At 38.8% G+C, this 23812-nt stretch overlaps 3 protein-coding genes across 3 annotated transcripts in view; 1 reads left to right on the forward strand and 2 right to left on the reverse strand.

Moving 5' to 3' along the window:
* Nucleotides 1–214: 214 nt before the first annotated feature.
* fkbp14 (FKBP prolyl isomerase 14) lies at nt 215–2002 on the forward strand. The gene is made up of 4 exons (XM_036582936.1): nt 215–562; nt 806–957; nt 1134–1261; nt 1441–2002. The coding sequence occupies exons 1-4, from the start codon at nt 372–374 to the stop codon at nt 1597–1599; spliced, it is 630 nt and encodes a 209-aa protein (XP_036438829.1). The 5' UTR covers nt 215–371; the 3' UTR covers nt 1600–2002.
* A 2110-nt stretch (nt 2003–4112) lies between these two features.
* Nucleotides 4113–5801, reverse strand: LOC118813397 (proline-rich protein 15-like). Its single transcript, XM_036578719.1, has 2 exons — nt 5469–5801; nt 4113–5144 (listed from the first exon to the last, which is right to left on the reverse strand). The coding sequence occupies exon 2, from the start codon at nt 5124–5126 to the stop codon at nt 4809–4811; it is 318 nt and encodes a 105-aa protein (XP_036434612.1). The 5' UTR covers nt 5127–5144; nt 5469–5801; the 3' UTR covers nt 4113–4808.
* A 1662-nt stretch (nt 5802–7463) lies between these two features.
* Nucleotides 7464–23812, reverse strand: part of chn2 (chimerin 2) — a 41758-nt gene continuing 25409 nt past the window's right edge. The window contains exons 7-13 of the mRNA XM_036582949.1: nt 16530–16616; nt 14622–14706; nt 11381–11554; nt 10410–10487; nt 10073–10210; nt 9544–9649; nt 7464–8631 (exon numbers count right to left, since the gene is read on the reverse strand). Of these exons, the coding sequence (XP_036438842.1) occupies nt 8460–8631; nt 9544–9649; nt 10073–10210; nt 10410–10487; nt 11381–11554; nt 14622–14706; nt 16530–16616 (840 nt within the window). The 3' untranslated portion in view covers nt 7464–8459. The remainder of the gene's footprint in view (nt 8632–9543; nt 9650–10072; nt 10211–10409; nt 10488–11380; nt 11555–14621; nt 14707–16529; nt 16617–23812) is intronic.

Below are 23812 nucleotides of genomic sequence, written 5' to 3' on the forward strand. Positions count from 1 at the left end.
TCCCTTTAAACTCGTGCCGGTCGAACCTTGTTCTCTGATTGGAAGCGGTCAGTTTGTGTGGGCGTGGCCTTGCGTTGGCAACGCCAACAGCGCTCCAATAAACACGTAGTATTCCGCTCTAAGGCGGATCCTCCAGCGAATTCAGCCAATGGCAGTGACCGTTTGGCGAATGGCGATCTGTTTTTTACGCAAGGGAATATTTGGGACTGAGAAGAGTCTTTAGAAAAAGTTGCGATGCCACGTAGTCGGTGCGATTGGCTGCAGGCGTTTCGACGTTTCGCTGGTTACACCGCTGTTTTTTCTACGTGGTAGTTCAGAGGACATCGCCCTCATTATAGGAGGTCAGATATCTGGCCGTTATTAGAGTGAAGATGATCCTGGAGCTGTGCTTTCTCTCTGCATTACTTTTCTGTGTCAATGGAGCAAAACTCCCGGAGCCGGAGGTGAAAATAGAAGTTTTGTACAAGCCTTTTCTGTGTCACCGAAAATCAAAATACGGGGATATACTTTTAGTACACTATGAGGGATTCCTGGAGAGTAATGGCACCCTGTTCCACTCCAGGTAACGAGTTGTTGCATGATGCACTACGTTAGTGTAATCGAGTTAAATAACTTTAATGCATGTTATTCATACACAGTGCAGTGTTCTGAGCTTTAGTCACTTGAATAATGTAAGTAACAGCCTCAGTAATATAATAAGCAGTGCATGTTCATTGCAGTGTTTATGGGCTTCTAAATTAACTACAGCGGTTCAGTGAATGTGCACTGATTCCTCATGGTACATGTGTTGTTCTGCTCTCGGAAGCCGTCATCATGGAGATAAGAACCCAGTGTGGTTCACACTGGGGATCCGGGAGGTGATCAAGGGCTGGGACAAGGGGCTCCAGAACATGTGTGCAGGGGAGAAGAGGAAGCTAACCATCCCCCCAGCTCTGGCATACGGGAAGGAGGGCAAAGGTGGGGCTTCCAGGGAGTGCTTGTGCTCAAAGCAGTTTGAGTGTCTTTGAATATCTGGTAATACACTGTCAGTACACATTAGTCATCATGCAATTCCAAAAGAATGGCTTAGGAAAGCAAGATACAACTGCAACTTTGCTTATAAACATTGTGACCCTGTGTGCTGCCTTTTTTAGGGAAAATCCCACCAGAGAGCACCCTGATTTTTGACATCGAGGTCATGGAAATAAGGAATGGCCCCAGGTCACATGAGTCTTTCCAGGAGATGGATCTCAATGATGACTGGAAGCTCTCCAAAGCCGAGGTGTGTAATATCAAAATATGCAGCTTGATGCTCATATTTTAGTAACTAGACCAATCAACACTCATTCAGCCCAAAAAAAACATACATTCATTCAACATGAACTGAACAGCAACAAACCCTGTGTGAAACTGTGAAATTTTGTGTTTCAGAAGTAACCTACTAAAGGTGTCTTGTTTCAGGTGAAAGAGTATCTGAGGAAGGAGTTTGAGAGACATGGATACCCTGCCAATGACACCCATCACGAGGCCATGGTGGAGGACATCTTCAAGAAAGAAGACGAGGATGAGGATGGCTTTATATCCGCCCGAGAATTCACATACAAACACGACGAACTGTAGAAGCCATTCACTTTGCTGCAATACAGTTCACTCCCTTAGCAATGTTCAAATTCAGAAATACTTCACACTTAACACAGTCCATTATCAGTTTAAATTGTGATGCAGCATTTGAAAATGGAGATTCCTGTTACAGTCAATATGAATAAGTATTATGGAGCAGTTACATGGTCACCTCAGTGAACTGTTTCTGTTCTCAGAGATGAGGTGACCATTCTTGCTCTCTAGCCTCTATGCACTGAGGAAAGTGTGTGCCTTCTTTTTTTTTCTAAGATGCCTGTTGACATGTGGAGCATACGGGATATTTCGAACATAGATCTTTTTGCTGTGTTTTTCTACAAAGTGTGTTATGAAATTCAGGACTGAATTAACTTTCATAAGAAATTAAAAATGTTTACCAGTGACATCAGTGTTGTACATTTTAAGCAAACTGTTGAACTGCTGTGAGTGACAGGATGCACACTGTGTGTTCTAGGTTTGTAGACATCTGCTCATTTCACATTTTTTCTGAAATCAAGGGTATTAATACGGAGTAGGAACTTTTTCAACATGGGACTCATTTCTAATAACTAGTAACTAGTACATCTCTTGATGTTGGATAATTGGTTCTGCCACTTTAGCTCATCCCAGAGGTACAGTATGGTGCCCCATCATTCCAGAACACAGTCTCACTGCTCCACAGTGCTGGGGGGGCTTCATACCCCTCTACCTGACACATGGCATTGTGCATGCTGACTTTATACATGTGTGGCTGCACCAGAGCGGCTGCTCTAACCCCATTCTGTTAGCAGTGTTTTTTTAACTAGATTATGCAAGCTGCTTGTGCCCAATTTAACACCTGTGTCAGCAATGGGGAGCTGAATTCACCAATTAGAGGGCGTGTCTGGATACATCTGGGTAGACTGTGTAGCTTGATGGATGAAAAAGTGCTAATTTTGGATATCACCAGCAGGAGGAGCTCTTCATTCAGCACATGCTCATCTTTGATGAATGTACCTTCAAAAGCAAAAGTATTACGCAAGAGAATGCTCAACAATTTCGGGAAAAATAAAAGACAAAAAACATTTTAAAAGACAGTTTTGTAATTTTTATTCCATTTAGCAATTTACATTTTGTGAAAAATCTGTAAGGTCTTCCTCAAGTACAAAAAGGGCTTATCCAGTTTCACTAATATAAGCACTCCGGCAGGTTTACTTACACAAATTGCATGCAGGAAAACATGAAGAGAGAGATAACGAATCTGTGCTTTTTGTTTGTTGGATTTATGTGTTTACTGGACTTCACCACATGTTGATGCTAAAGATGCTGAACTACAAAGATGAATAAGAATGACAATGCTTCCCTTTTTAATGATAAGACTGTGGCAAGAAACATTTTAATATTGAAGTGCATGAAGCCCAGAAACAGAGTTTGCTTAAGTGTTTCCTGCCTATTTATCAGCCTATTTAAAACACTGTGAACCTTTGCAGTAACACAGTGCAGTATTGTATTGTTTTGTATGGGTCCACACCCACCCAGACAGGACAATAATGAAACAACAGTATGTCTTACTTGTGCATCAGGATTAACAGGCCTACGCAGCACTTCCATTTAACATATCAAGCTATTCTTGGCTTAATGCTTCATTACGTTCCATTTGATATGACAATTTTACCCAACCTCTCTTTACAATAGAGTTTCCTGTCACAACACTCCTGGTAAGAGATATGGGTGCTTGCTATAATGGTATGCAGCCATTTCTCTAAAAAGTCTAAAGTATATGAACTTTGTTGTCTAAATGTTCTACTTCAGATGATGACTGCTATGAATTTTTGGTCTTGTGGATACAGTTGATAACTAGGCTAATCCTAAAACCAAAACAGCTTTAACACCTATTTTACAAAGAAACTGAGAATATTAATGAGTGTTGTGATGAATCCTGAAAATAAAAGATACCCTGCTACATAGTCTTACTAACAGGGAGTAACAGGAATATCTTACAATTTAAAAGTGCAGTTCTTATGGATGTAAACTAAACAAACTCATAACAAAACATTAGATTTTATAAAGTCTATCTCAGACATAGATAGGACAACATTGACCCTAGTATAAGTGACCTGCATAAAAATCATTACTTAAAAAGTAGTAAAATCCCATTTAGATAATAAATAAGAGGCTCACCATATTCAAAGCTGATCAAATAACTACAGCCATGCATCACTTTGAAAATGACCACAGTGTGGATCAGGGATGAGGGTTAAAAAAAAAGCCTTCATATACAGTCTATGCTACATCTGTAAAAAATATGTAAAAACACAAATGTGTCTGAATCCATTGATTGGTTTACACTCAGACAGACCCAGCACTGGTGGATGAATAACTGTTCATGACAGCATTATAATAACAACAACAACAATAATAATAACAATAATTATATAATAATAATTGTTATTATTATTATTATATGTAGTAGTAGTATTGCGATGGACTGGCGACCTGTCCAGGGTGTATCCTGCCTTCCGCCCAATGACAGCTGGGATAGGCTCCAGCACCCAACCCAGAAGGATAAGCGGTTTAGATGATGGATGGATGGATGGATTATTATTAGTAGTAGTACTAGTAATAGTGATTGATTAATCAATTAAGCTAGTTTCGGTGTTCATGGTAGGTGAACTGAATATAAAAAGTCTGTCTAATGTTTGCAGTTTAAAATCAAGTCTTCCCATATTTGCTGCAGTACAACAGTCTCTAAACCCATTCCCATCACTGACCAAATTCACCTTTAGAGTATAACCTCACAAGTAAAATACAGAATAGTGTGTTTTATGAATATAGGCACAAACCATCAAACAGGAGAGAAAGTACAACTTCTGCATAAAATCAACCACTTTGTTAGCTGAAAATCTGCACATCTGCTGTTTTCCCACCAGCCTGCCTGCCTGCCGAGAGTTATGAACAGATGGATTGTGGATATTGTAGTTTTTTCACAACGCCAACTCAAATGAACAAAACCTCGTACTTTTAAAAAACGTTCGAACATAGAAAAAACGTGCGAACCAAATTCAAAAAATAAAAACCTTTTAACTTTTATTCTGAACCGAACTTGTTCAGTGTGCTGCTTTTAACAGCGGAGGCACACCGCAGTGTCGCTGTACCGCTGTGCTCTGGGCTGCAGTGTGTCTGGCTCTGCGCTCCAGTCTGTCTTCATCACGGCTCTCTCAGCACCAGCAGGGCTACTTGGCCACGGCGGTGTTGTTCTCGTAAAAGCTGCAGTTGGCCGGTAAAGTCCCCCTAACTCTCCTCTTCTCCTTAAAGCGGCCAGACCGAGAAACCCTCAGGTTCCTCCTGCAGGTGTTCTCGTTGAACACGGGTTCGAGGTGGGAGTCATCGTAAGTCTCGTTACTGAGCAGTTTGGAGTTTTGGCTCTCTGTGCTCTGTTTGGCAGGAGCTTTGGCCTCTTTTTCTGCTTCTTGCGGAACGATGGTCTCTTTAAGGATGTTGTTTTTCGTCCTGCTGGTTAAGGACTTCCACCAGGGATACCTTTCTGCCATCTTCCGACTTTATTTCACCTTAACATAAATCATAATAAGGATTAAAACCCTGTAACAGTTCAGGATTTACCATTAAGTAGACTGAAACGTGCTACACCCTGCCCTGTAGGACACCTTAGGAACCCATCAAATGCATCTGGAATCAGTCCCAGAGCATCTGTTAAATCATTAGAATCCTTTACACTGTGATATAAACACATCAGAAAACACAAAATACCATTAGGGACTTGGGCATCTATAGGAACCAACAGAAACGTCTATTGGTTTCTATACTAAAGAAGCAGGGCACTTAAAACAGTTGAATTAAGCAATAAACAAGCTTATTCTCCATAAAGTACTTACCAAAGATTCTAAGTGTAGGTAAAGCTTTGCAGTATTGTCAGTGTCAGGCTTTGACCACTCAGTGCCTGTATCTCTCCTGTTTCTGTGGCTCCAGACTGGGTAATTTCAGTATCCCAAAGAGAAATCCTTATGACACCATGTTGAGCCAGCTGTAGCTGTGACACAGTAAGCTTAGACAAGCAAAGAAAGCTTAGTTTACTGTGTAAGTTCAGCCCACACACCTTTGAGGAGTTGTAAGACTTCCCACTGTCTCTTTCATTGGTCTGTAGCCTTTGGCAGCTCTTCACACTGCCCTCAGAAACTGGTTTCATGTTATCTTGCTGTCATCTGTGAATTGGCAAAAAAGCCACCTGCGGGCATACCTGCTGAACTGTTTGACACTGAAACAACGTCAGCTGCTTCACACCCCAGTAATTTGAATAAGGTAGCCCAACCACACTGCAGCAGGGACACCGTGCTCGTCTGTGTGGCTGAGGTCGGCAACACTAACTCAAATTATTTCACATCCCGAGAAGGTAAACAGTGGAAAGAGTCATGATCAATGTAGACAAGTATCTGTTACCTTACTGCCAGGACAGACTGCCAGCAGTCATCAAAAACAAGCTGCACTCCTAAAGATGGCGCTTCAAAGGTTCTTTAGTAAAGAAAATGGTTCTATATAGAACCATGAACACTCACAGAACCCTTTGCATGATTAAAGCGTTCTTTGCCTCATGGAAGTGTTTTTCAGATTGATGGAGAATGTGCTCTAGATGGTTCTGTATAGAACCTTTTTGAAAATGGTTCTGTATAGCACCCAAAAGGGTTCTTCTATTGTTATTGTCAAGCTTGTAACAATAGAAGAACCCTATTGGGTGCTATATAGAACCATTTTGAAAAAGGTTCTATTTAGAATGATATATAGCACATTCGTGCACATTATCCATCAGTGCAGAAACCCTTTAATCATACAAGGGGTTCTAGGTGTGTTCATGGTTCTATATACTCCATTTCCTTGCTAAAGAAATCTTGAAGCACCATCTTTTTTAAGAGTGTAGCTGTAAAAATCTATTAACCTTTTGAGATTGTACAGTACTGTGCAAAGAGTCCGGGACCACCCCTCATTTCTTTATTTTCTTGTCGAAACAGCCATTAAGTACAGAAGGTTATTAATTTTTCAGCATCAAGGAAAAAAAACTTATTTTACAGAAAAATGCACAGAAGCCTCAAGGACTGAACATTTTTTTTTTTCAGTATTTAGTATGTCCACACTTTGCCTTTATTACAGCTTCCATTCTTTTCAGGAGACTTGCTTTCAGTTTTTCAAAGAAATCTGCGGGGATATTTCTCCACATCTCCAAAGTTCAGTCTTAGAAATTGATTGCAGTTTCTGCTTCTCATGATTAAAGTACTTCTAAACATATTCAGTGACGCTGAGGCCTGGACTCTGGGGTTACCAGTCCCTTGCTCTGAGAACACCTGCAGCTTTTTTTGTTGGATTTTCTTCTTTTTGACTATTTTTATTTCTCAGTAAGGGCTTCCTGACAGCTACACATCCTTTCAGACTCATAGTGTTGAGTTGTCTTCTCACAGTGGAAGGATGGACAGAAACACCTGTGGAGCAAAAGTGGAGCTTGATTTTCTCCTCTCTCTCAAAGATGAAAGCTTTAAATACTGTTTATCTGATGGTGACAGTTTTGGTGGTCTGCCAGGTCTTGCATGGTTATTAGGAGTTCCATTTTCTCTGTTTCTCTTAATTATTTTCTGAACTCTAGTTTTGGAATCTCCTGCTTTTGACTTTCCAATTCCAAGTGGACTGTGTTTAATCTCCTCAGAAATAACTCCTGAAAATAAATAACTTGAAAATAATAACTTATTATACAGCTTTGGTTAGAAATCAAATAAATGAAGGGTAGTATCTGAATTTGCACAGTATGGTATCTTTTTATTTTTATAGCAACTACTCTGTTTGTTTGTGTAAGAACACTCTTGGCAAATGAACAAAGTAAACATATCTTAGTAAACCAGGTTTACATAATTTAATAAATCAGTATTTGATAAATTACAATCATAATTACATTCTTCACAGAAAATACTTTTCATAGAACAAATTTGTAGAAAGGTCTCATATCAAATAAACAACTTCAACAGACATAGACAAAGGCAACAGAACTAGCTGTGATTATTTCTTTCCAGCACCCAATCCACATTGGCTCACACGCCGATATCACAGTCAGAGACGGTCAAAACGCTCCTTATCGGTACCATCCTTAAGATAAGAACAAGCTGTGTGCTACAAGAGTATATACAAGCACAAAGGAACTACACTGAACATTATCGGTGCCTTTCCCTCTGTTTTTTCTGGCAAAAAAATAAAAATTAAAAGGGAATTTGGGGTTTATATTCATAGTTATTAACACATAATGCAGAAAACTTAAGGATGAAAATATTTACACTCTTTGCAAAAGCAAAAAAAAGTGCTTCATATTAGGTCTTTTCATTGTAGAACACATATCAAATGTGCACATATTCTGTACATACCACCCTTGTTACAAAGAACAAACAACTTTTAAATCATATTGAACCATGAAATCATCATCAGTGCAACACACTGAACACGGAACCATCAGTCATGTGCCAGGCTGTAATTTACATTATTTGGTTTCTGGGGAAGTAGTACTCTAATTTTACTGTATCGTACAAACAATTTATAAAAAAAATAAGATTTTGTCTTTATTCGTCTTGATTTGCTCTGCATGGGATCACAGTAAATAAGAATACATATAAAAAATAATGTAAGAGCATTTGTACTGATCCAGATAGCATCGTAGCATCATGACCACCAAGTGTTATTGGTGGTTTACAACACATTCGGTGTAATTCAGCATGTAATGCATCCATATTATGCAATTCTCTACCAAAAGCAGGGTCTTCAGATTTGATGGATGGCCACCCTGACCACTTCAGAAACCATCTGAGTACTGAATACGAAAACCTTTACGGTTGATGTGTTTAAAACAGGATATCTTCATGCTCGATCAATAGCTGTACGATGAGTTTCTGGTGCCTCATGTCGTTGAGGCTGGCCAGTGTGTTCTGGTCTGGCGGCTGCATCAGAGTTGGACCAAAGACGATTCCCAGATTCTCTGCATTCATTAGATTGTCTTTTTCGTACATGGTGACCCTAATGGCAAAGGCAAAGAGAATGCACTTAAAATAAAACCTCAATGTTTTAGTGGTAAACGTGCAAAAAGAGACGAATGACCTATTTTTCTCTGATGGGAAAATGTATGGAACCTAGTTAGACAAGTTACAGCATACCAGTGAAGCCCATTACCTACAAAGCCAGGCTATAGTTTTTCTTTTTAGACCAGCTGACAAGCACGTACACATCCAAACAAAGTAGAAGCGATGGTACAGAAGCACACAAAGAATTGTGATATTATTACAATTATTCTGATGAATTAGTTGACCATTGGTTTTATAGGGACTCCCAGTATGCAATGGTAAAATAAAAATGAACATTTAAGAGAGGCTGACCTGTGATATCTATGTCATCATTAGATAAGACCAAAATAGTGTAAAGGAACAGAACTGTAGGATTAAACACAAGCATGCTATCATCCTACAATATGAGCACCACACAGAGTAAGAACAGCACATTATGGACAGTTTATCTAAACTGTTTGGACAGCTAACTATTTCATTATATCAATTTGTTTTATATTATTTTTTATTTTATTTATTCATGATCTAATAACAGATATTGTTGCTACACAGTAATTTAACTGGCACTAAGGTTATATTCAGCAACTTTGTGTAATGAGCCAGTTTGGATGAGTTTTGGACAGAATTTTCAGACGTTTCAAATATTCCGATGTCCCTGACAGCCTTCATTACCTGGATCAAGTGCGTTTAGAGTTAAACTCTGCAGGGTGGTGGATCTCTAGGAGCAGCATTGGGCATCCCTGCTCTACACCATACTGCATAATATCCTACTTTTTCATGGTCAATATTTTATTAAACTAAAGAAACTACAGTAAAGTAGAAAGTAATGTCTTGTGAAAATAAAGTCTAAAATTGAGGTGCACCTTACCTCTTCAGGTGGGTCATCAGGTAGCGGAGAGTTTCATAGTGGGCAGGAGGAAGCTGTAGAAGGCCGTCGTGGATTGCCTCTAGCCTGGCGTCAGCGTCATTTATTTCTGCACAAGAGCACAATAGCTATACTTATGATTTACAAAGGGATTTTATTTTCACTACTTTGTTAATTCTCCTGCAATGTGTCTTTAGTTTTGCCCTGGAGCTACAAAATGTAGTTAAAAACTAATAGTAATAGAAAATCTTTTTTGGTGACATATTCTTCTATTATTTTATTTCCAGTGCAAAACCAAAAATCTTCAGACACTAAACATGTCTTTGTTGACTGACAACATTTGAGGTAAGGGAAAAATTGTATACATTTGACTTTTCAGTGAACCATTCCAGTAAATCAGTGTTTCCCAGTCCTGCACATTTTAGATGACTTCCTTATGTAACAAGCCATATTTAGCTCATCAGCTGTAATCATCTTACATGGAATAGTCAATGGAATCAAGGTTAAGGTGATGGTGTTTGATGGCTCTTACTGGCTGCCTGTATGAATTTGGAGTAGACGTCATAAGTGATGACTGGAATGGGCAGATCGCGCAGATAGAGCTTCAGGGCTCCTGTAATGGTGTTGATGTCTGGATAGGCATTGGCACTGATATCTGCCTTCTCACCATCTGTGGAGGAGAATCACCTGTCATACTGAGAATGAATGCCCAGACTGTACTGTGTCTTGCCCTTGCTTAAATGCACAGGAAATCTGGCTGCAATCCAGTTCCAATTCTACATTTCCAGCAGTATCTGGAAACCACTGGAAGCGTAGTTTCATTGTAGTTACATCAGATGCTGATGTAAAATTTGAGGGTGCACACCCACCTCTGTCGAAGGCCAGCCTCACATCTTCTATATGCTCTGTGAAGCCTGACACTCTGTAGAGGCCCTCTGACTTCAGCCCTTAACACAGCAAAAAGAGCATATAGCTGAAGGTTTGCTGTATGGGACAGACTAATTTCATACAGTAAAGCCAACCATGTTACTGAATTAAAATACAGTTTAACTGCTAACCAGAAATAAGGTTATATTTGAGAAAAACTGAACATAGTTACACCATATTGCATAATATTGCATGTTTAATATTTCATTAAATCAGAGAAACTACAAGGTAAAACAGAAGGGAAACCAAGCTAAAGCTTGGGATTCTGAATGATGATTCTTCTTGCAATATTTTGTTTTTATAATATCTAAAAAATGCAAAATGAAAAAGAAGTGTGTATTTCTGATGCATAAAAAGGCTGCTTCCACACTTCTCTAGTGTTTCACTCTTGTATAAGCCAGCAGTCAATATGTAACGTAACTAGCCAGGCACTCTTGGAACAAGCCACTGAGAGTGTGAAAAACACTATGCTTCAGTTCAGTATTAAACAAAACAGATAATCTGTGTAATGACTGATGATGCTACAACAGCCACAATCATATGATGCTTCAACGTAATACTTTTGAACAATATTTTTGTTATAATGCATAAAACAGTACTATAGTAATGCAAGTGAAAAGAAAACAAAAGCAGGAGATATGTTGAAATAATGCAAACAGAAGCTAAATGCTACTAGGTAAGATGTTATTAAAAAAAATAACTATTTGGCATGTGGAATATGCTCCTATTAGGTATTTGGAAACAATATTAATGAATTATTAAATATAATAATTACTTAACTGATTCAGACATACATTGAGTTTACAAGATCTTTTTTCTAGTTAGCCAGAAAGAACCCAGTCCTAAACCCTGATCTAACCCTTTTTTGTGAAGAAGGAAATGGGCCTGAGGGTTGTGGAGGAAAACTCATTACCTCTCAGCTCTATCTCTCGGATGCACATGTCCACGACCATGGGCCGTGGCGTATTGTGAGCTTTAACCAGCGTAGTGAGGTCACAGCTGAAGACCTTCTTGATGCGCCGCAGGTCAGGCTGGCAGTCACTGGGCACCAACTTAGAGCACTGTTTATGCACATTCAGCCCACAGTCTGCAAAGGGTCACAGGTCAAAAGGTCATGAGGCCATCAACCTAACGTCTCCAGACCAGCAGACAGTCCTGGGAATCACAATGGGGATGTGGGCATAACGTGTGTGTGTTTGTGTGCTGGTTTTGGCTGGTGGGGAGAGGGTTGGAGACAGGTGAGTCAGAATGACTACCTCAGCTAGACTGGGTGGTAGAGAAGAGTGTGGGAAAGGATGACCAAGTGTGTTTATTAGAGTGATGGTGTGGGACAGTGAGTGATGTGTGTGTTTACCAAGATGCTTTTGTGCGTACGCATGTATATGTGTGTGAGTGGGTGTGACCCTATGTGTTTTCATCTGTATCTGTATGTGGGTGTGTTGCTGAATGTGTTCTGTGTGAAATACCCTCTGGCTAGATATGACTTTTGGGACTCCAGAATTAGATATTAGAACCAGAAAAGCTCATCTCTCTGTTTCTATTAGGGCTGCAACTAATGATTAGTTCCACAATCATCATTAAACCAGATTATGATATGTTGAAAATCCTTTAAATAATAGCTCGCAGCACAATCCTGTCCAAACACGTTGAAACGTCAATGCCCAGTGAGCACAAAGCTGTTTAAAAGACGTGAAAAAGTCAACTTTGTCAGGCATTTTTGGGACATCATGGTTTCAGCTACAGTGATAGTTTTAAATCAGAAGTCAGTAAGATTTAAAGTGCTTTCTGTGTTTTTCTTACCATTACATTGGTGCACGATTCTTTTGCAGCTACGTTATGCATTGACAATAAATACATAAGACAATAAATAAGTACATAAGATAATAAATAAGAACTAACTAAATAAGATTAACAAATAAACAAGAACAGTTGTGTGTGTGCTGAGATAGTTGAGATAGTATCTAATGCTCCCTGATAACAGGTTATTATGACAAAAGTACCACTTATCATAAACTGCATAGCTTCATATCTGATCAACTGACTAAACAAATTTTTATTACTTCTCACAATAGAACCCATTTCACTCCCACTGCTTCATGTAGTGCATTCTAAGCTGCCAGAATAACCATGTGCATCACACGAACATTATACAGCATTATAAAGCACTTCGTTTACGTTAACATGTTGAAACTACGACTTTTTGCAAAATCGTTTTCACTGATGACTAATGGACCTTACTAGCTAACCATTTCAGCCCTTCTCTCTGTATTTGTCGATCTGCCTGTATGCCTTCACAAACACATGCTGTCTCCTCTCTTCAGTTCCATCAGCCCATCCATCACACGCTGTCGCTTTTACTGCCTCCCTGATCTGCCTGCACTCCTCCCTCACTCAGCTTCTCTTTAGAGCACTGAGACAATGAGAGAAAATGAAAAGAAAAGCGTTCTGTGTCCCTCTGCTCTGATTTGGGGCTGCGTTCACAACAGCTCTGCGTCTCAGCATGTCTGATGATACCAAGTCTCGCCTGGGGCCCAGGCACCAACAAGAGTAGCTCTTGTGTGAGGATAAAGGCCCAAGTTATGTTTAAAACCGCTGAAAACCATTCATGTGTGAAAAACTCGAAATAAAGCCTTGTGACTGGACAGGGTTTCTGGCTTCCCAGTCTGTTAAGACCAAACAACCCAAGTAATCTCTTATTAACATGAACCACTGCATGTTTAAGAGCATGATCCTGGAATTTGGAGGCATTTATTGCACAAACTCTCCAATTTGTTTTTAAATTTTACAGTCTATAGATTTCAAATAACTGAAACATGATCTGGAGAGAAAAGATGGAAATCAGCAACACAGCATTTATGGATAAAACTTTGACAACAAGAAAGACACAAAACTCTACAAAACTAAATTAAAAGGTGCCACAGTTCCTTGAGTGATGCTATAGAAGAACCATAAAGAACCATGTTTGTAAATGAAATATGTGAGAGCAAAGAACCTTTTAAAGGCTTAAAGAACCTTCATATAAGTTAAAGGTTCTAAAACTATTTGAGGGTTCTTCTTAGAGCCTTTACATTATCTGGAAGTTTTTTAAACTTTAAAAAAGATTTTTCACGTCTCATTCATATATGTAATTTACAAAATACTTCTCTATAGTACCACCAATTGAAAGGTTCTTTAGGGAACATCACACAAAGAACCTTTTCTAGCACCTTTATTTTTAAGAGTGTGGATATTTAGTCCATTTAAATGCAAATTTCAGTTAAAATACATACAAACAGATATGCACTTAACATAAACGTCTGGGATTTTTTTTGTTTACATACATGCAGACAGTCTGGCTCTGTAAAGGATCAAAAGAAATCATACAGGATATGTGTGTGTGAAAGACAGATTTGGTAGAGAGCCAATTTTTACTGTGTACTGATACAGTTTGTGCCTGTCCTCATGTGACATGGGTGTGTCTCTCGCTTTTCTTCTGTGTGCAGCGTGCATGCCACTATAAATAGTTCCTCAGTGAACTGAAGGTAGAACTGGTCTGGACCAGGTGTCAGTCAGGAATGCTATATACCCACATTGCAATAGCATAGTTACAGCTTTGAATTGCTTAGTACAGGCCTGACAGCCTCTGCTTGGGATTAAGTGAATGGGGGCAGGTCTGGAGCCAAACTTACTCAGTTACCATAGCAGCAGGGAGATCGCTCTGATGGGATGATTTAACTAGTTTTCTTATCTAGCAATTCAATATGAACTATTTTTTAAAGCAGTAATAAGCTGGGATAGCTTCAAATGTAGAGTTCATCTGTGCTGCACAGAACTCTCTTAAAAATAAAGGTACTGAAAGATTTCCTTGCAGTCTTTGGGAGCAGTGCCATTGAACAACTTTTGGTTCCATACAGCAGTGATTCTCAAACTGGTCCTCAGGGACCCACAGACAGTCCGTATTTTTGCTCTATTATTGTGTTGTGAACTGGGATGTGGACTGTCTGGTGGTCTCTGAGGACCACTGCCCGGAAAAACCTTTTGATGGATGGTCTTTTAAGAGATGAACTTCCACATAATGGAAAGGTTCAATACCAATTATTTTTAGAACTAATCCAAGTCAAGAGACCATTTAGGAACCTTTAATTTTTATGTATATGTGATAGGCAGTGGGTTACCTGAGCAACGTACTCCCTGGGCAATAAGACCCCACATGAAGTTGGCACAGTATTCACACCAGTGTGGTCCTCTGAAGGTGTGTACCTGCACAACAGACAGCACAGACCATGAGTCACATAACACACACACAGGTTCAAAGATCTACTCCTCACTAAAACAGTTTTCACTGATAATTACTCTGCAGAAATTCATCAGTGACTTTTACAGAGAACTAGGAAATAAAATGACACGAACCAAAAAAGACTGAAATGAAACTGGTAACACATTGCATCCATGCCTATAGCATGGAACTATCCTTTCAAATGGCCAACATACACTACCTGTCAAAAGTTTGGAATCGCTTATTCTTACTTTTATTAACCATTTATTGGTATTTTATATACAATAATAACATACTGATGCTGTCCAATAAAAAACAAACACAAAAAAACTTGCAAAATAGAAACTTTACAGGAGAAGGCAAAAAAGTTATTAACTTCAAGTTCATGTGAAGAGATTTTATTCCACGAAAATTCAGAGAATTTCTATTGATGCATTTATTACACAATGTAAAAGGCAGCTGCGGTGTTTAAATGATTAAGAAATGTAAAGTATGAAAAAAAAGAAAGAAAAAAATCTGATTTTGTTTGATCAGCTGGTGGAATGTGAATATTTAGCAAAATGAATCAGCAACATGAACATTAACAAACTAAAACTCTTCCATGTTCCATCTGTTTATATTTCAAAGACAAATACTGCCTGAATCAGATGGCAAACTGTAATCAGTAACAACCATGTAGAATCTCAGTGGACAGTAGGCCACTGGCATCCAGTTTGAGCAATTCAGTCAGTAAACAAAGATTACAGCAGTGTTCTCAGCAGGGGGGGGGGACAGGGGGAGGCCAGGGTGAACCCCCTGCTGTGGCACAGGCCTGATTTTTCAACATGCCACTTGAATTCTGTAATCTGAAACAACCCATCTAGCATCTGTTGCCAATGCAGAGGAAAGTCACATGTAAAAAAAATGTTCTCAAACATGCCCTCAGGCTAAGACACAATGCAGACCAGGAGGAAAAGAAACACGCAGAACAAAAACATCCAATTCTTGGTTCATGCTGCGGTAATGTTCTAAGAAAGCCAGTCCTGTGATGATGACAATAATGACGCTCTTCTTCATTATTGTGAAATGAGTAACAATGTGAGAACTGTACGAGGGAGCGTCAGGTTAGGGTGTGTGAAAATCCACGTCTGGCCTTCTTATTGGAGAACAGAACAATGTGAAAAGACGAGGCTTATAAGTGGCATGTCTGGGTAGTTAAATTCTTATGATTCGAAATGACTGCAAATGACAGGGATGATTCAGCAGTCTGTTTTCTTCCTCTCTGTGAGCTGGAGTCTTTAACAACTCAAAATGGGTAGATACATAAATCCATACTGCCACACAGATCCACCAAAGAGGCGCTGTTAGCGTGGGAGCTACTGAGCACAGTGATCAATCCCTACTCATCAATACTGCTGTTAATTGATTAAAAGCTTTGTCAATTAGTTGCATCCAATACTACATTATAGCTTACTGATAGATATACAGACATACAGTAAAGCATAATGTGCTCTGCTAGCATTTACAATATAATCGCTGCTGTTGGAAGAATATCACGTATCTCCATTTTTGTCGGTTTTCAGTTTTTGACATAATCTGAAAATGCCTGTTGCTGCTCACATTGTATGTAAATTTCATGAAAAATGGTCCAAAAGAAATGGCCCAAAATTACTTGGAAAAATTTGGTTCCATTGACTTACGTTAAAAGTAAAGTAGGTTTTTTTCCTTTTCCTGTAAAGTTATCATTTTGGAGATACAAGGTTTTCGTCCAACAACAGTATTATGCAAAGTAACATTAAGAAGCAACACCAGCTTGCTCAGAGCTCACCTTAAAGTTATGGACCTTTTCGTAGTTGCAGAGTTTCTCAGGCCCGTCCTTCAGTGCACTGCGTCTGCCCGCTGGAGACGTGGATATCTGTGGACAAGCCAAAAGCTTTAGTGGCTTCCAGAGCAATGTGCCCTTAGCCCCCAGCCTCACTCCTAAAGCCAGGGCCAGCAGCTCCTGCCGCTTTCGATCCTGTCGCTTGGCTCTAAGAGGAGCCAGTTCACTCCCTGTGGGTACTGGGAGGCCTCCAGGGTCCTGAAGAGTCTGCATCTCCTCTGAGGAGAGGAAAAGGTGAGAAATGAGGTGGCTGCTCAGCAGGGAGACGGCTGCTGTGGCTGTGCTGCTTCTCCACTGACCGGCTGTGGGGGCTAGACTGAGCAGGGTGAACTGCCCACTCTGGCAGTTTGTGGGGAGGGGTGGGGGGTGGCAAGGGGGGTTAATGGGAAGGGGCTGCCTGAGGGCTAGAGTGTGCCTTACACAATGGCACTCATTCAACACTGCCAAAGAAGGGTAGAGGAAGAGAAAGAGAATACTGTGTAGGACAGTGGTTCATGTTAATTTATCAATTTTAATTTATTATTTTTGTTTAAATATTTTTTTTATCAAAATGAACAAATGTTCAGTTAATATGTTGAATAAAAACAAATGATAGAACCCAAAATGTGAATGGATTTCTCATGGCAAGGTAACATATTCTTTAGGTAGGGTATCCATGAGAGCTTTGAGCATGAGCATAGCTAGAAAACAGACACGTTAGCCTACTTAATTGTAGCAGAAGTTATAATGGCTTTAATCAATTGTTGTTAGTGCAAAGGAAGTAAAAGGAACATACCATAAGACCAGCCACAGTTTCAACTTTTTTCTCAGTATCAATTAAAAATGAATGTTAGCTATGTGAGACATATTAGCAACACAGTCTCATAAAAAAAGCAATATTCAAATATTATGTCTGAAAACACCACATCTAAAACAGCTAACGCAGTGGCAGACCACAACAAACAAAAATTCAATGTCAGATACAATTTTGAAAAGAATATAGGCTATTAAAGCTGCTATCAAATAAATATAAACAGTGCATTGCCTCTCAGACAAGGACAATGTTTGTGCCTGTTGTAAAAATACTGTGCAGACCACTAGTGTAGGATATAAGAGAGGAGAGAGGAGAAGAGGAGGGGTTGTCAGTGCCTTCGGTACGGCTGAGTAGCTCTCAAAGCCAGGATCAATGGGGTCCAGACTTTCTGAGCGGGAGGAGGCACGTGTCCGAGGAGGCGCATTTCCAGTCCAGTTCCCTCAGACATAGCTATTCTTCCGCTTTCTTGAAGTTCACAGCACAAAGTACAATTTAATCCAATACAGCAGCCAATAGCCACTTAATCATTATGTGCAAACAATGGCATGTTTATCAAAAATCTTTACAATCATCATTACTTAAGATTTTTGAGCAATTCTCTCCCTCTACAGCACCCCAGCCTCATCATCATCATCATCCTTTGCCCACATCCCCAATCCAAATGACCCATCAGATTACAACCATAATCTCACCTCACAGTGTAATCCCCTGGTGCTTAAAACCCCAACCCAGTTTACAGTAGGGCTTGACTTCACTGCAGGGGGCAGTTGCCAAGACCAGAAGCAGTGCCTGAACCTCTGTCAAAACATCCTGCACAGTTATAAAGGGCACTGTGGACTCCATCTACTGCCATTTACTAACAGCGCAACTAACAGCGCACAAAAAGGGCTGTATTCATGGTAATAGGCCAATATAACCTAGTAGACTGGTCAATACTGAAGAACAGGTTAAGTGATGCATCTCAAATCACAAATCAGTTAACACATTGGTAATTTTTTGGATAAATTATTTAAGTTACAAATGTAAGAAACACAAGTTTCTAATTCTGGCTGAAGCTTTACATAGCACTTTGGAATCTCTATGAAAAGGTTCTACATGACAACATGAGAACAAATGATCCCTAACAGAGGCAACTGGAGCCTTTTCCTTTAAACCTCCCAACTAAAGCAATACATTCCGTTTTCAGTGATTCAGTTTTGATGATGACAGAACTTTCTGTGTGCTAGTAGTGTGTCCATCACTGTATAAAATAAGCATGATGTCTTTATTGTTGGATGTTTGATTCATCAGAATAACAATAAAAGGCAACTGAAATGTGAAATATATCCCTACGCATTTGTGGTCTTGCTCAAAATAGTAGCTTCTGACACAAACAAAATTAAATCTACTATTAAAATCATGTTATTAAAGGAGAAGAGTAGATTAACAGGCAGAGTTAGCTGTTTTTCCCTCAGCATTAAAGGGTTAAGGGCATAATTCCAAAGCTGAAGAGCACTGGATTTCTGGCATAGCAGTGTTGCTGAGCAGGGTGGTGAGGTTAAACTGGCTGTTTGATTTTACTGCTGGTGACCTCCTCAGTCCTGCACAACCAGGGGGGCAGAACAGGTGATGCCACCTACAGTGAGCCTAGCAGAGCAGCACTGCAGGCCATGGAGATAAGCAGGGCTGATTCGGAGGAACTGTATGACACATTCTAACCAAAGTGAGTCATAAATAGATCATTACAAAGAAGGGTATGTATTAAAGGGAAAGAAAAGTTGAGTGGGGATTAACAAATTCAAAACACAGATGAAATCAAGGAACTCAGACATACTATTTCAGAACAAGGAAGTGTGTAGAATTTGGAGATTTGGGCAAGATTATTACAAAGTTACTGATCCTGTTAACATTTTGCATAATTTGTCTTTACACTATCTGGATCACATAAATAATGTTGTGTTTCTGTCACAGGTGCATCCAGGAGCTGCATGTCAGTAAAGGTGCTTGGGTTAGCTGGTTGACTGTGGCTTTCTTTAGCCTAGCTGAAGTACCTGAAATATCATTGGCCTGATTGAGTAAACGTTGACATACTGCAGCTACCGCAGAATCAAATATACACTGCATTTGAGTACTTACATAAAGTGCGTTTCAGGTCTGCTACTTTAAACACTCAAAATGAAACTAAAACTGAAACCAAGCATTTGTGAGATCCTGCAGGTGGTTTCCTCTCTTTCAATGATGCACACAAATTCCATGAGCTAACAGTATTAACAGTGCCCCCTTCTGGAAGATTTTAGCCTGCTAAATGGGACAGAGTGAGGAGGTGTGACTTGTAAAATATTTCATACAATTATAAATTTCATTAATGACAAAAACTTTTCTACACAACTTAAAAAGTTGGTTCAAGGGTTCTTTAGTAATCCCCTATTAATAGTCAAGCTTGTAAAATAGAAGAATCATTTTGGAGCTATATAGAACCATTTTCAAAAAGGTTCTACATAGAACCATATATAACATATTCTGAAGAACCACTTTACCATGCAAAGAACCATTTAAGCATGAAATGGTTCTATATAGAACTCACTTGCCTTTCCTAAAGAATCTGTGTAGCTGTTACTGAGAATGTTATTTCAGCAGATAAAAGATTCTTCTAAATTCTATTAAACAGAGTTTGTAGGTCCTCTGTGTGTACAGTTCCTTACAGGACCGTCAATGAAATGATCCTGACCTTGTAAAGTGCCCTTTTATAAAAGCTACATGTTTCATTTTTGTGTGAGTGTGTATGTGTGAGAGGGTGGGTGGGTGTGTGTGTATGTGTGTGATTGTGTGTTTGTATGTGTATATGGAGAGAAAGAGAGCAGGACTTGCACTTTTTGTTCTTAGGCAGATGGCTTCTTGTCTGCTAATGAAGGCTGAGAGAAGAAATAGCACAACAGACAGACAAAGCGGCCTGGTCTCTTTTCAGAGCGCGCTCTATTCTCCTCAGTCACGACAGCTGAACACACACACACAATACAAGGGCACTACAGCATAAAATAAAAATACACAAGTGTTTCCCTGTTGGTGCATACAAAGCACAACATAAACAGAGTGCAGTACAGTGTGACTTAAAAATCCTGTATGCTTTTATACTCTAAAAAGACTGGCTAAAATTCAATAAAATGTGCAGTCAATGGCTCTTTATAGGGGGTCTATAAGGATATACAATTCATAAAATGTTCATTGAAGATACCAAAGGCCTATGAAGAAAAGGCTGTAATTGTAAATAAGAGTTTGGTCCTAATCAGTTAATCATTTACTGTGTTAATTAAAGGATGGATGACACAAATAGAGTCCTTATATATATATATATACATATATATATATATATATATATATATATATATATATATATATATATTTATAATATCCACAAATATCCACAGAAGATTAAACTGACCTTTTTTTTCCTCCTAGACATTCAGTGGACAGACGTGTCACGTTGATATGTCATTTAAGGATTAGTTTATAACAGGCAAACACATTTCCTCAAATGAAAAAGAGGACTGCAGCAGGACTGAATCAAAACATGGCATGTTATAGGAGAAAACAAATACAGCAAAAGACCAACAACAATTCACCCAGTCCAGAAGCCAAAGAGACCCTGTATTGAAACAGCAAACAGCAACAGCTTCAAATCATCATTTGCAAATTGCTTTTATGTGAAATTTGGCAGGTAGTACACATAAACAAGTACATGTACAGAATGAGATGTGCAAACAGTTCTGAGAACCGGTGACTGGAGAGGTAGAGTGAGTCAATGAGCCATCCATCATAAGGAAGGACAGCACATATAGAGCATCACGCCTCATGTGCTAATGTGTGAATCTGGAGCTACAGTAAAGCAGTGAGATTCACCAGTGAGAGAGCAATTTATAAAGGATTAAAGACTTTAGTTTCATTCAGCGCACATGATAAAGTATGCGTAGTTGCACACTAAGCATTCTTAAGCAATGTAATTATATTTTAATCATTTATGTTTGACAGCCTCTGATAAGTTATAGTACAATAGGTCTCTCTCTTAAGTAATTTATCTACTTATATGCCAGTCAAGGTCAAAGGACAAACCATGCCACTGCATATTATTAGGGGTGCCTTTTGTTCAAATATTGGAATTGCAGTCAATAATTTCACCCCATAATTGAGCATCCTATTTTTTAGCTTACACACACATTGATCCACTTTTAGCCACTAGAGCTGGGCAGTTTCATTCTTTTGCAGTCACTCAAATAGCAGATAGTGGATAGACAGATACATAATGGATAGATAAGGAATAACACCACCACTCCACATACAGGAGACTGGGCTTCAGACAGGAACACCACTATGACACCAATACAGTCAAATGCAAAAGTTTGGGCACTCCTGGCCAAATGTTTTGTTGATTTTCTAAGCGAAAATAAATACATCTTTACAGAGAACAGACTTCTGCACATTTTACTGCTCAATTGTTTTTTTCTGCTACTGTTAATTATATTGGAAAAAATTAAAACATAAAATGTGGCCTATGAAAAAGTTATGGTATATTTTATGTTTTATTTCTTCCTCAATTTGTTAAACTTAGTAAATAAATAGAAATTGTCAACAAAAATATATAGAAAAATCATACTTACATCCATAGGGGATTTGCCATTTTTTTCTCTTAGAAAATCAACAAAATATGTCATTAGACCAGGGATGTTTGAACTTTCGCATATGACTAAGAAATTAGACAGGAGTTCTGATGTTATATTCAACTATTAACTAAGTGGTTTTGGATAGAACTATCTTTTAAATAAAGTTAAATATTATCATAAAATAACTGCCATGTCTGGTTTGTCTATGTAAAATTAATCAGCGATCCATCTTTGGAGTTTTAAAATGTCTTATACTCATTGAAAGTCCTATAAATATCATAGTGTACAGTACATTCCTATTTCTTTTCTGATACTGATACTGAAACCTTGAGCCAACACCAATAGAATATGATATTTTTTTAGAAAACAACTAAGCTTTAAAATTAGCTATTTATTTGCTGCACTTCACTTAAGATTAGGATCTAAAAGTAAGTTACCCCACAGGAAGCAATACACAGCTAATAACATCACATTGCACAGTGTGAGTGTGTGCTATTTCAGGATAGATCTGTTACAGGATTGGATCGAATTCATGTCTTTTTTCTTCCAAAATCCAATCCAGATTTTCTGCTGATATCGGCCTGATATCAATAGCCCATCTCATCTAATTAACACCAACGTGTTCATTATTGGTTAGTGTTATCAGACCAGGATCTATTTATAACTATCTGTAAGTGCTGAGGGATGCATTACAATTGAAGAAATGCTCCCGCATTATAGTTTAACACATATATGACCATTACTGTATAGTATAAATATATAGTATTTAAATTAGGATTTTGCTTATTCTTCCTTTAGACCTCTTTATCTAAAGCATGCAGGACAGAGGAGGAACATTTCATGCATCAGCCTGATGGAAATGTTCTGAAACTGAGATCAAAGTGTTCTGGGAACATCAGTCCTACAAATTCCTTCATCTGCCTGCAGCAACTGAGAGGAATATTATTTGCATTTCTCATAGCCTAGAGGATGCAACAAAGCCGTATCGCATTACTGCATGCAATGACATGAGTGAGCAGCAACACTATTACATAATACCAATGTGTTGTTTTCTCTTTTTGAGGACAAATGGTTGGAGTTTTCATATTTGCAGTTCAAGAACACCGCAATCAATCCACATTCAAAATCCCTTGACTATTCCTGCGATTTCATTTTTTGCTACATTTCATGGAAGAAGTGGGCTGAATTTGATATCTCTGAGCTGTTTACTGTTGATGAACTCCTCCAGAGGATGTGTTTTATTCAGAGCATGGTGTTCTGGAGTGGTTGACCACTGATATGAATGCCTCACAGTACACTAATGATGGATATACAGACTTCAACCCTAGACAGGGAAATGTGTTTTGTCGCTTCACCACTGCCAGCAGAGCAGACCGTTATTAGGATAATGATAATTACTCTCTCATTTAGACTTCAATGAACTTAGTGAAAAAGAAGGAATACAGCATACAAATCAAACTGGTTCCATCCAGAGGTGTACTAGGTACATCATATTGTTTAGATGTCTATTCATATTGCCTTACTATTCGCTAAACAATGGTTTTGAAATGGAACACACAATGGAAGTCACAACCCCACTTAAATATGCTGCATCAGCCAGTTTGGTCTTTTTTGCCCTCTAGTGGTGTCTAACAGAGTAAAGAGTGAAAATAATTAGTGAAAATAACTGATGATTTTCAAAGCCACAAACTCCCTAAGCAGCGCACAGTTCATTAGCAATTCTGAAATGGAATTCATAATCAGCAGAAAATAACTTTCAGATAAGAGCATCTGAGAAAACTCATTCACAGAGTATCACAACA

Source organism: Colossoma macropomum, unplaced genomic scaffold (genome assembly GCF_904425465.1).
Source record: "Colossoma macropomum unplaced genomic scaffold, Colossoma_macropomum, whole genome shotgun sequence".
Classification (NCBI taxonomy): domain Eukaryota; kingdom Metazoa; phylum Chordata; class Actinopteri; order Characiformes; family Serrasalmidae; genus Colossoma; species Colossoma macropomum.

Bases quoted from the DNA above. Each gene is read 5' to 3' on its own strand.
- LOC118813397 (XM_036578719.1), bottom strand. From the start codon at position 5,126: ATGGCAGAAAGGTATCCCTGGTGGAAGTCCTTAACCAGCAGGACGAAA.
- fkbp14 (XM_036582936.1), top strand. From the start codon at position 372: ATGATCCTGGAGCTGTGCTTTCTCTCTGCATTACTTTTCTGTGTCAAT. The intron at 563-805 runs GTAACGAGTTGT...TGCTCTCGGAAG, and splicing joins GGCACCCTGTTCCACTCCAG to CCGTCATCATGGAGATAAGA. The intron at 958-1,133 runs GTGGGGCTTCCA...TGCCTTTTTTAG, and splicing joins ATACGGGAAGGAGGGCAAAG to GGAAAATCCCACCAGAGAGC.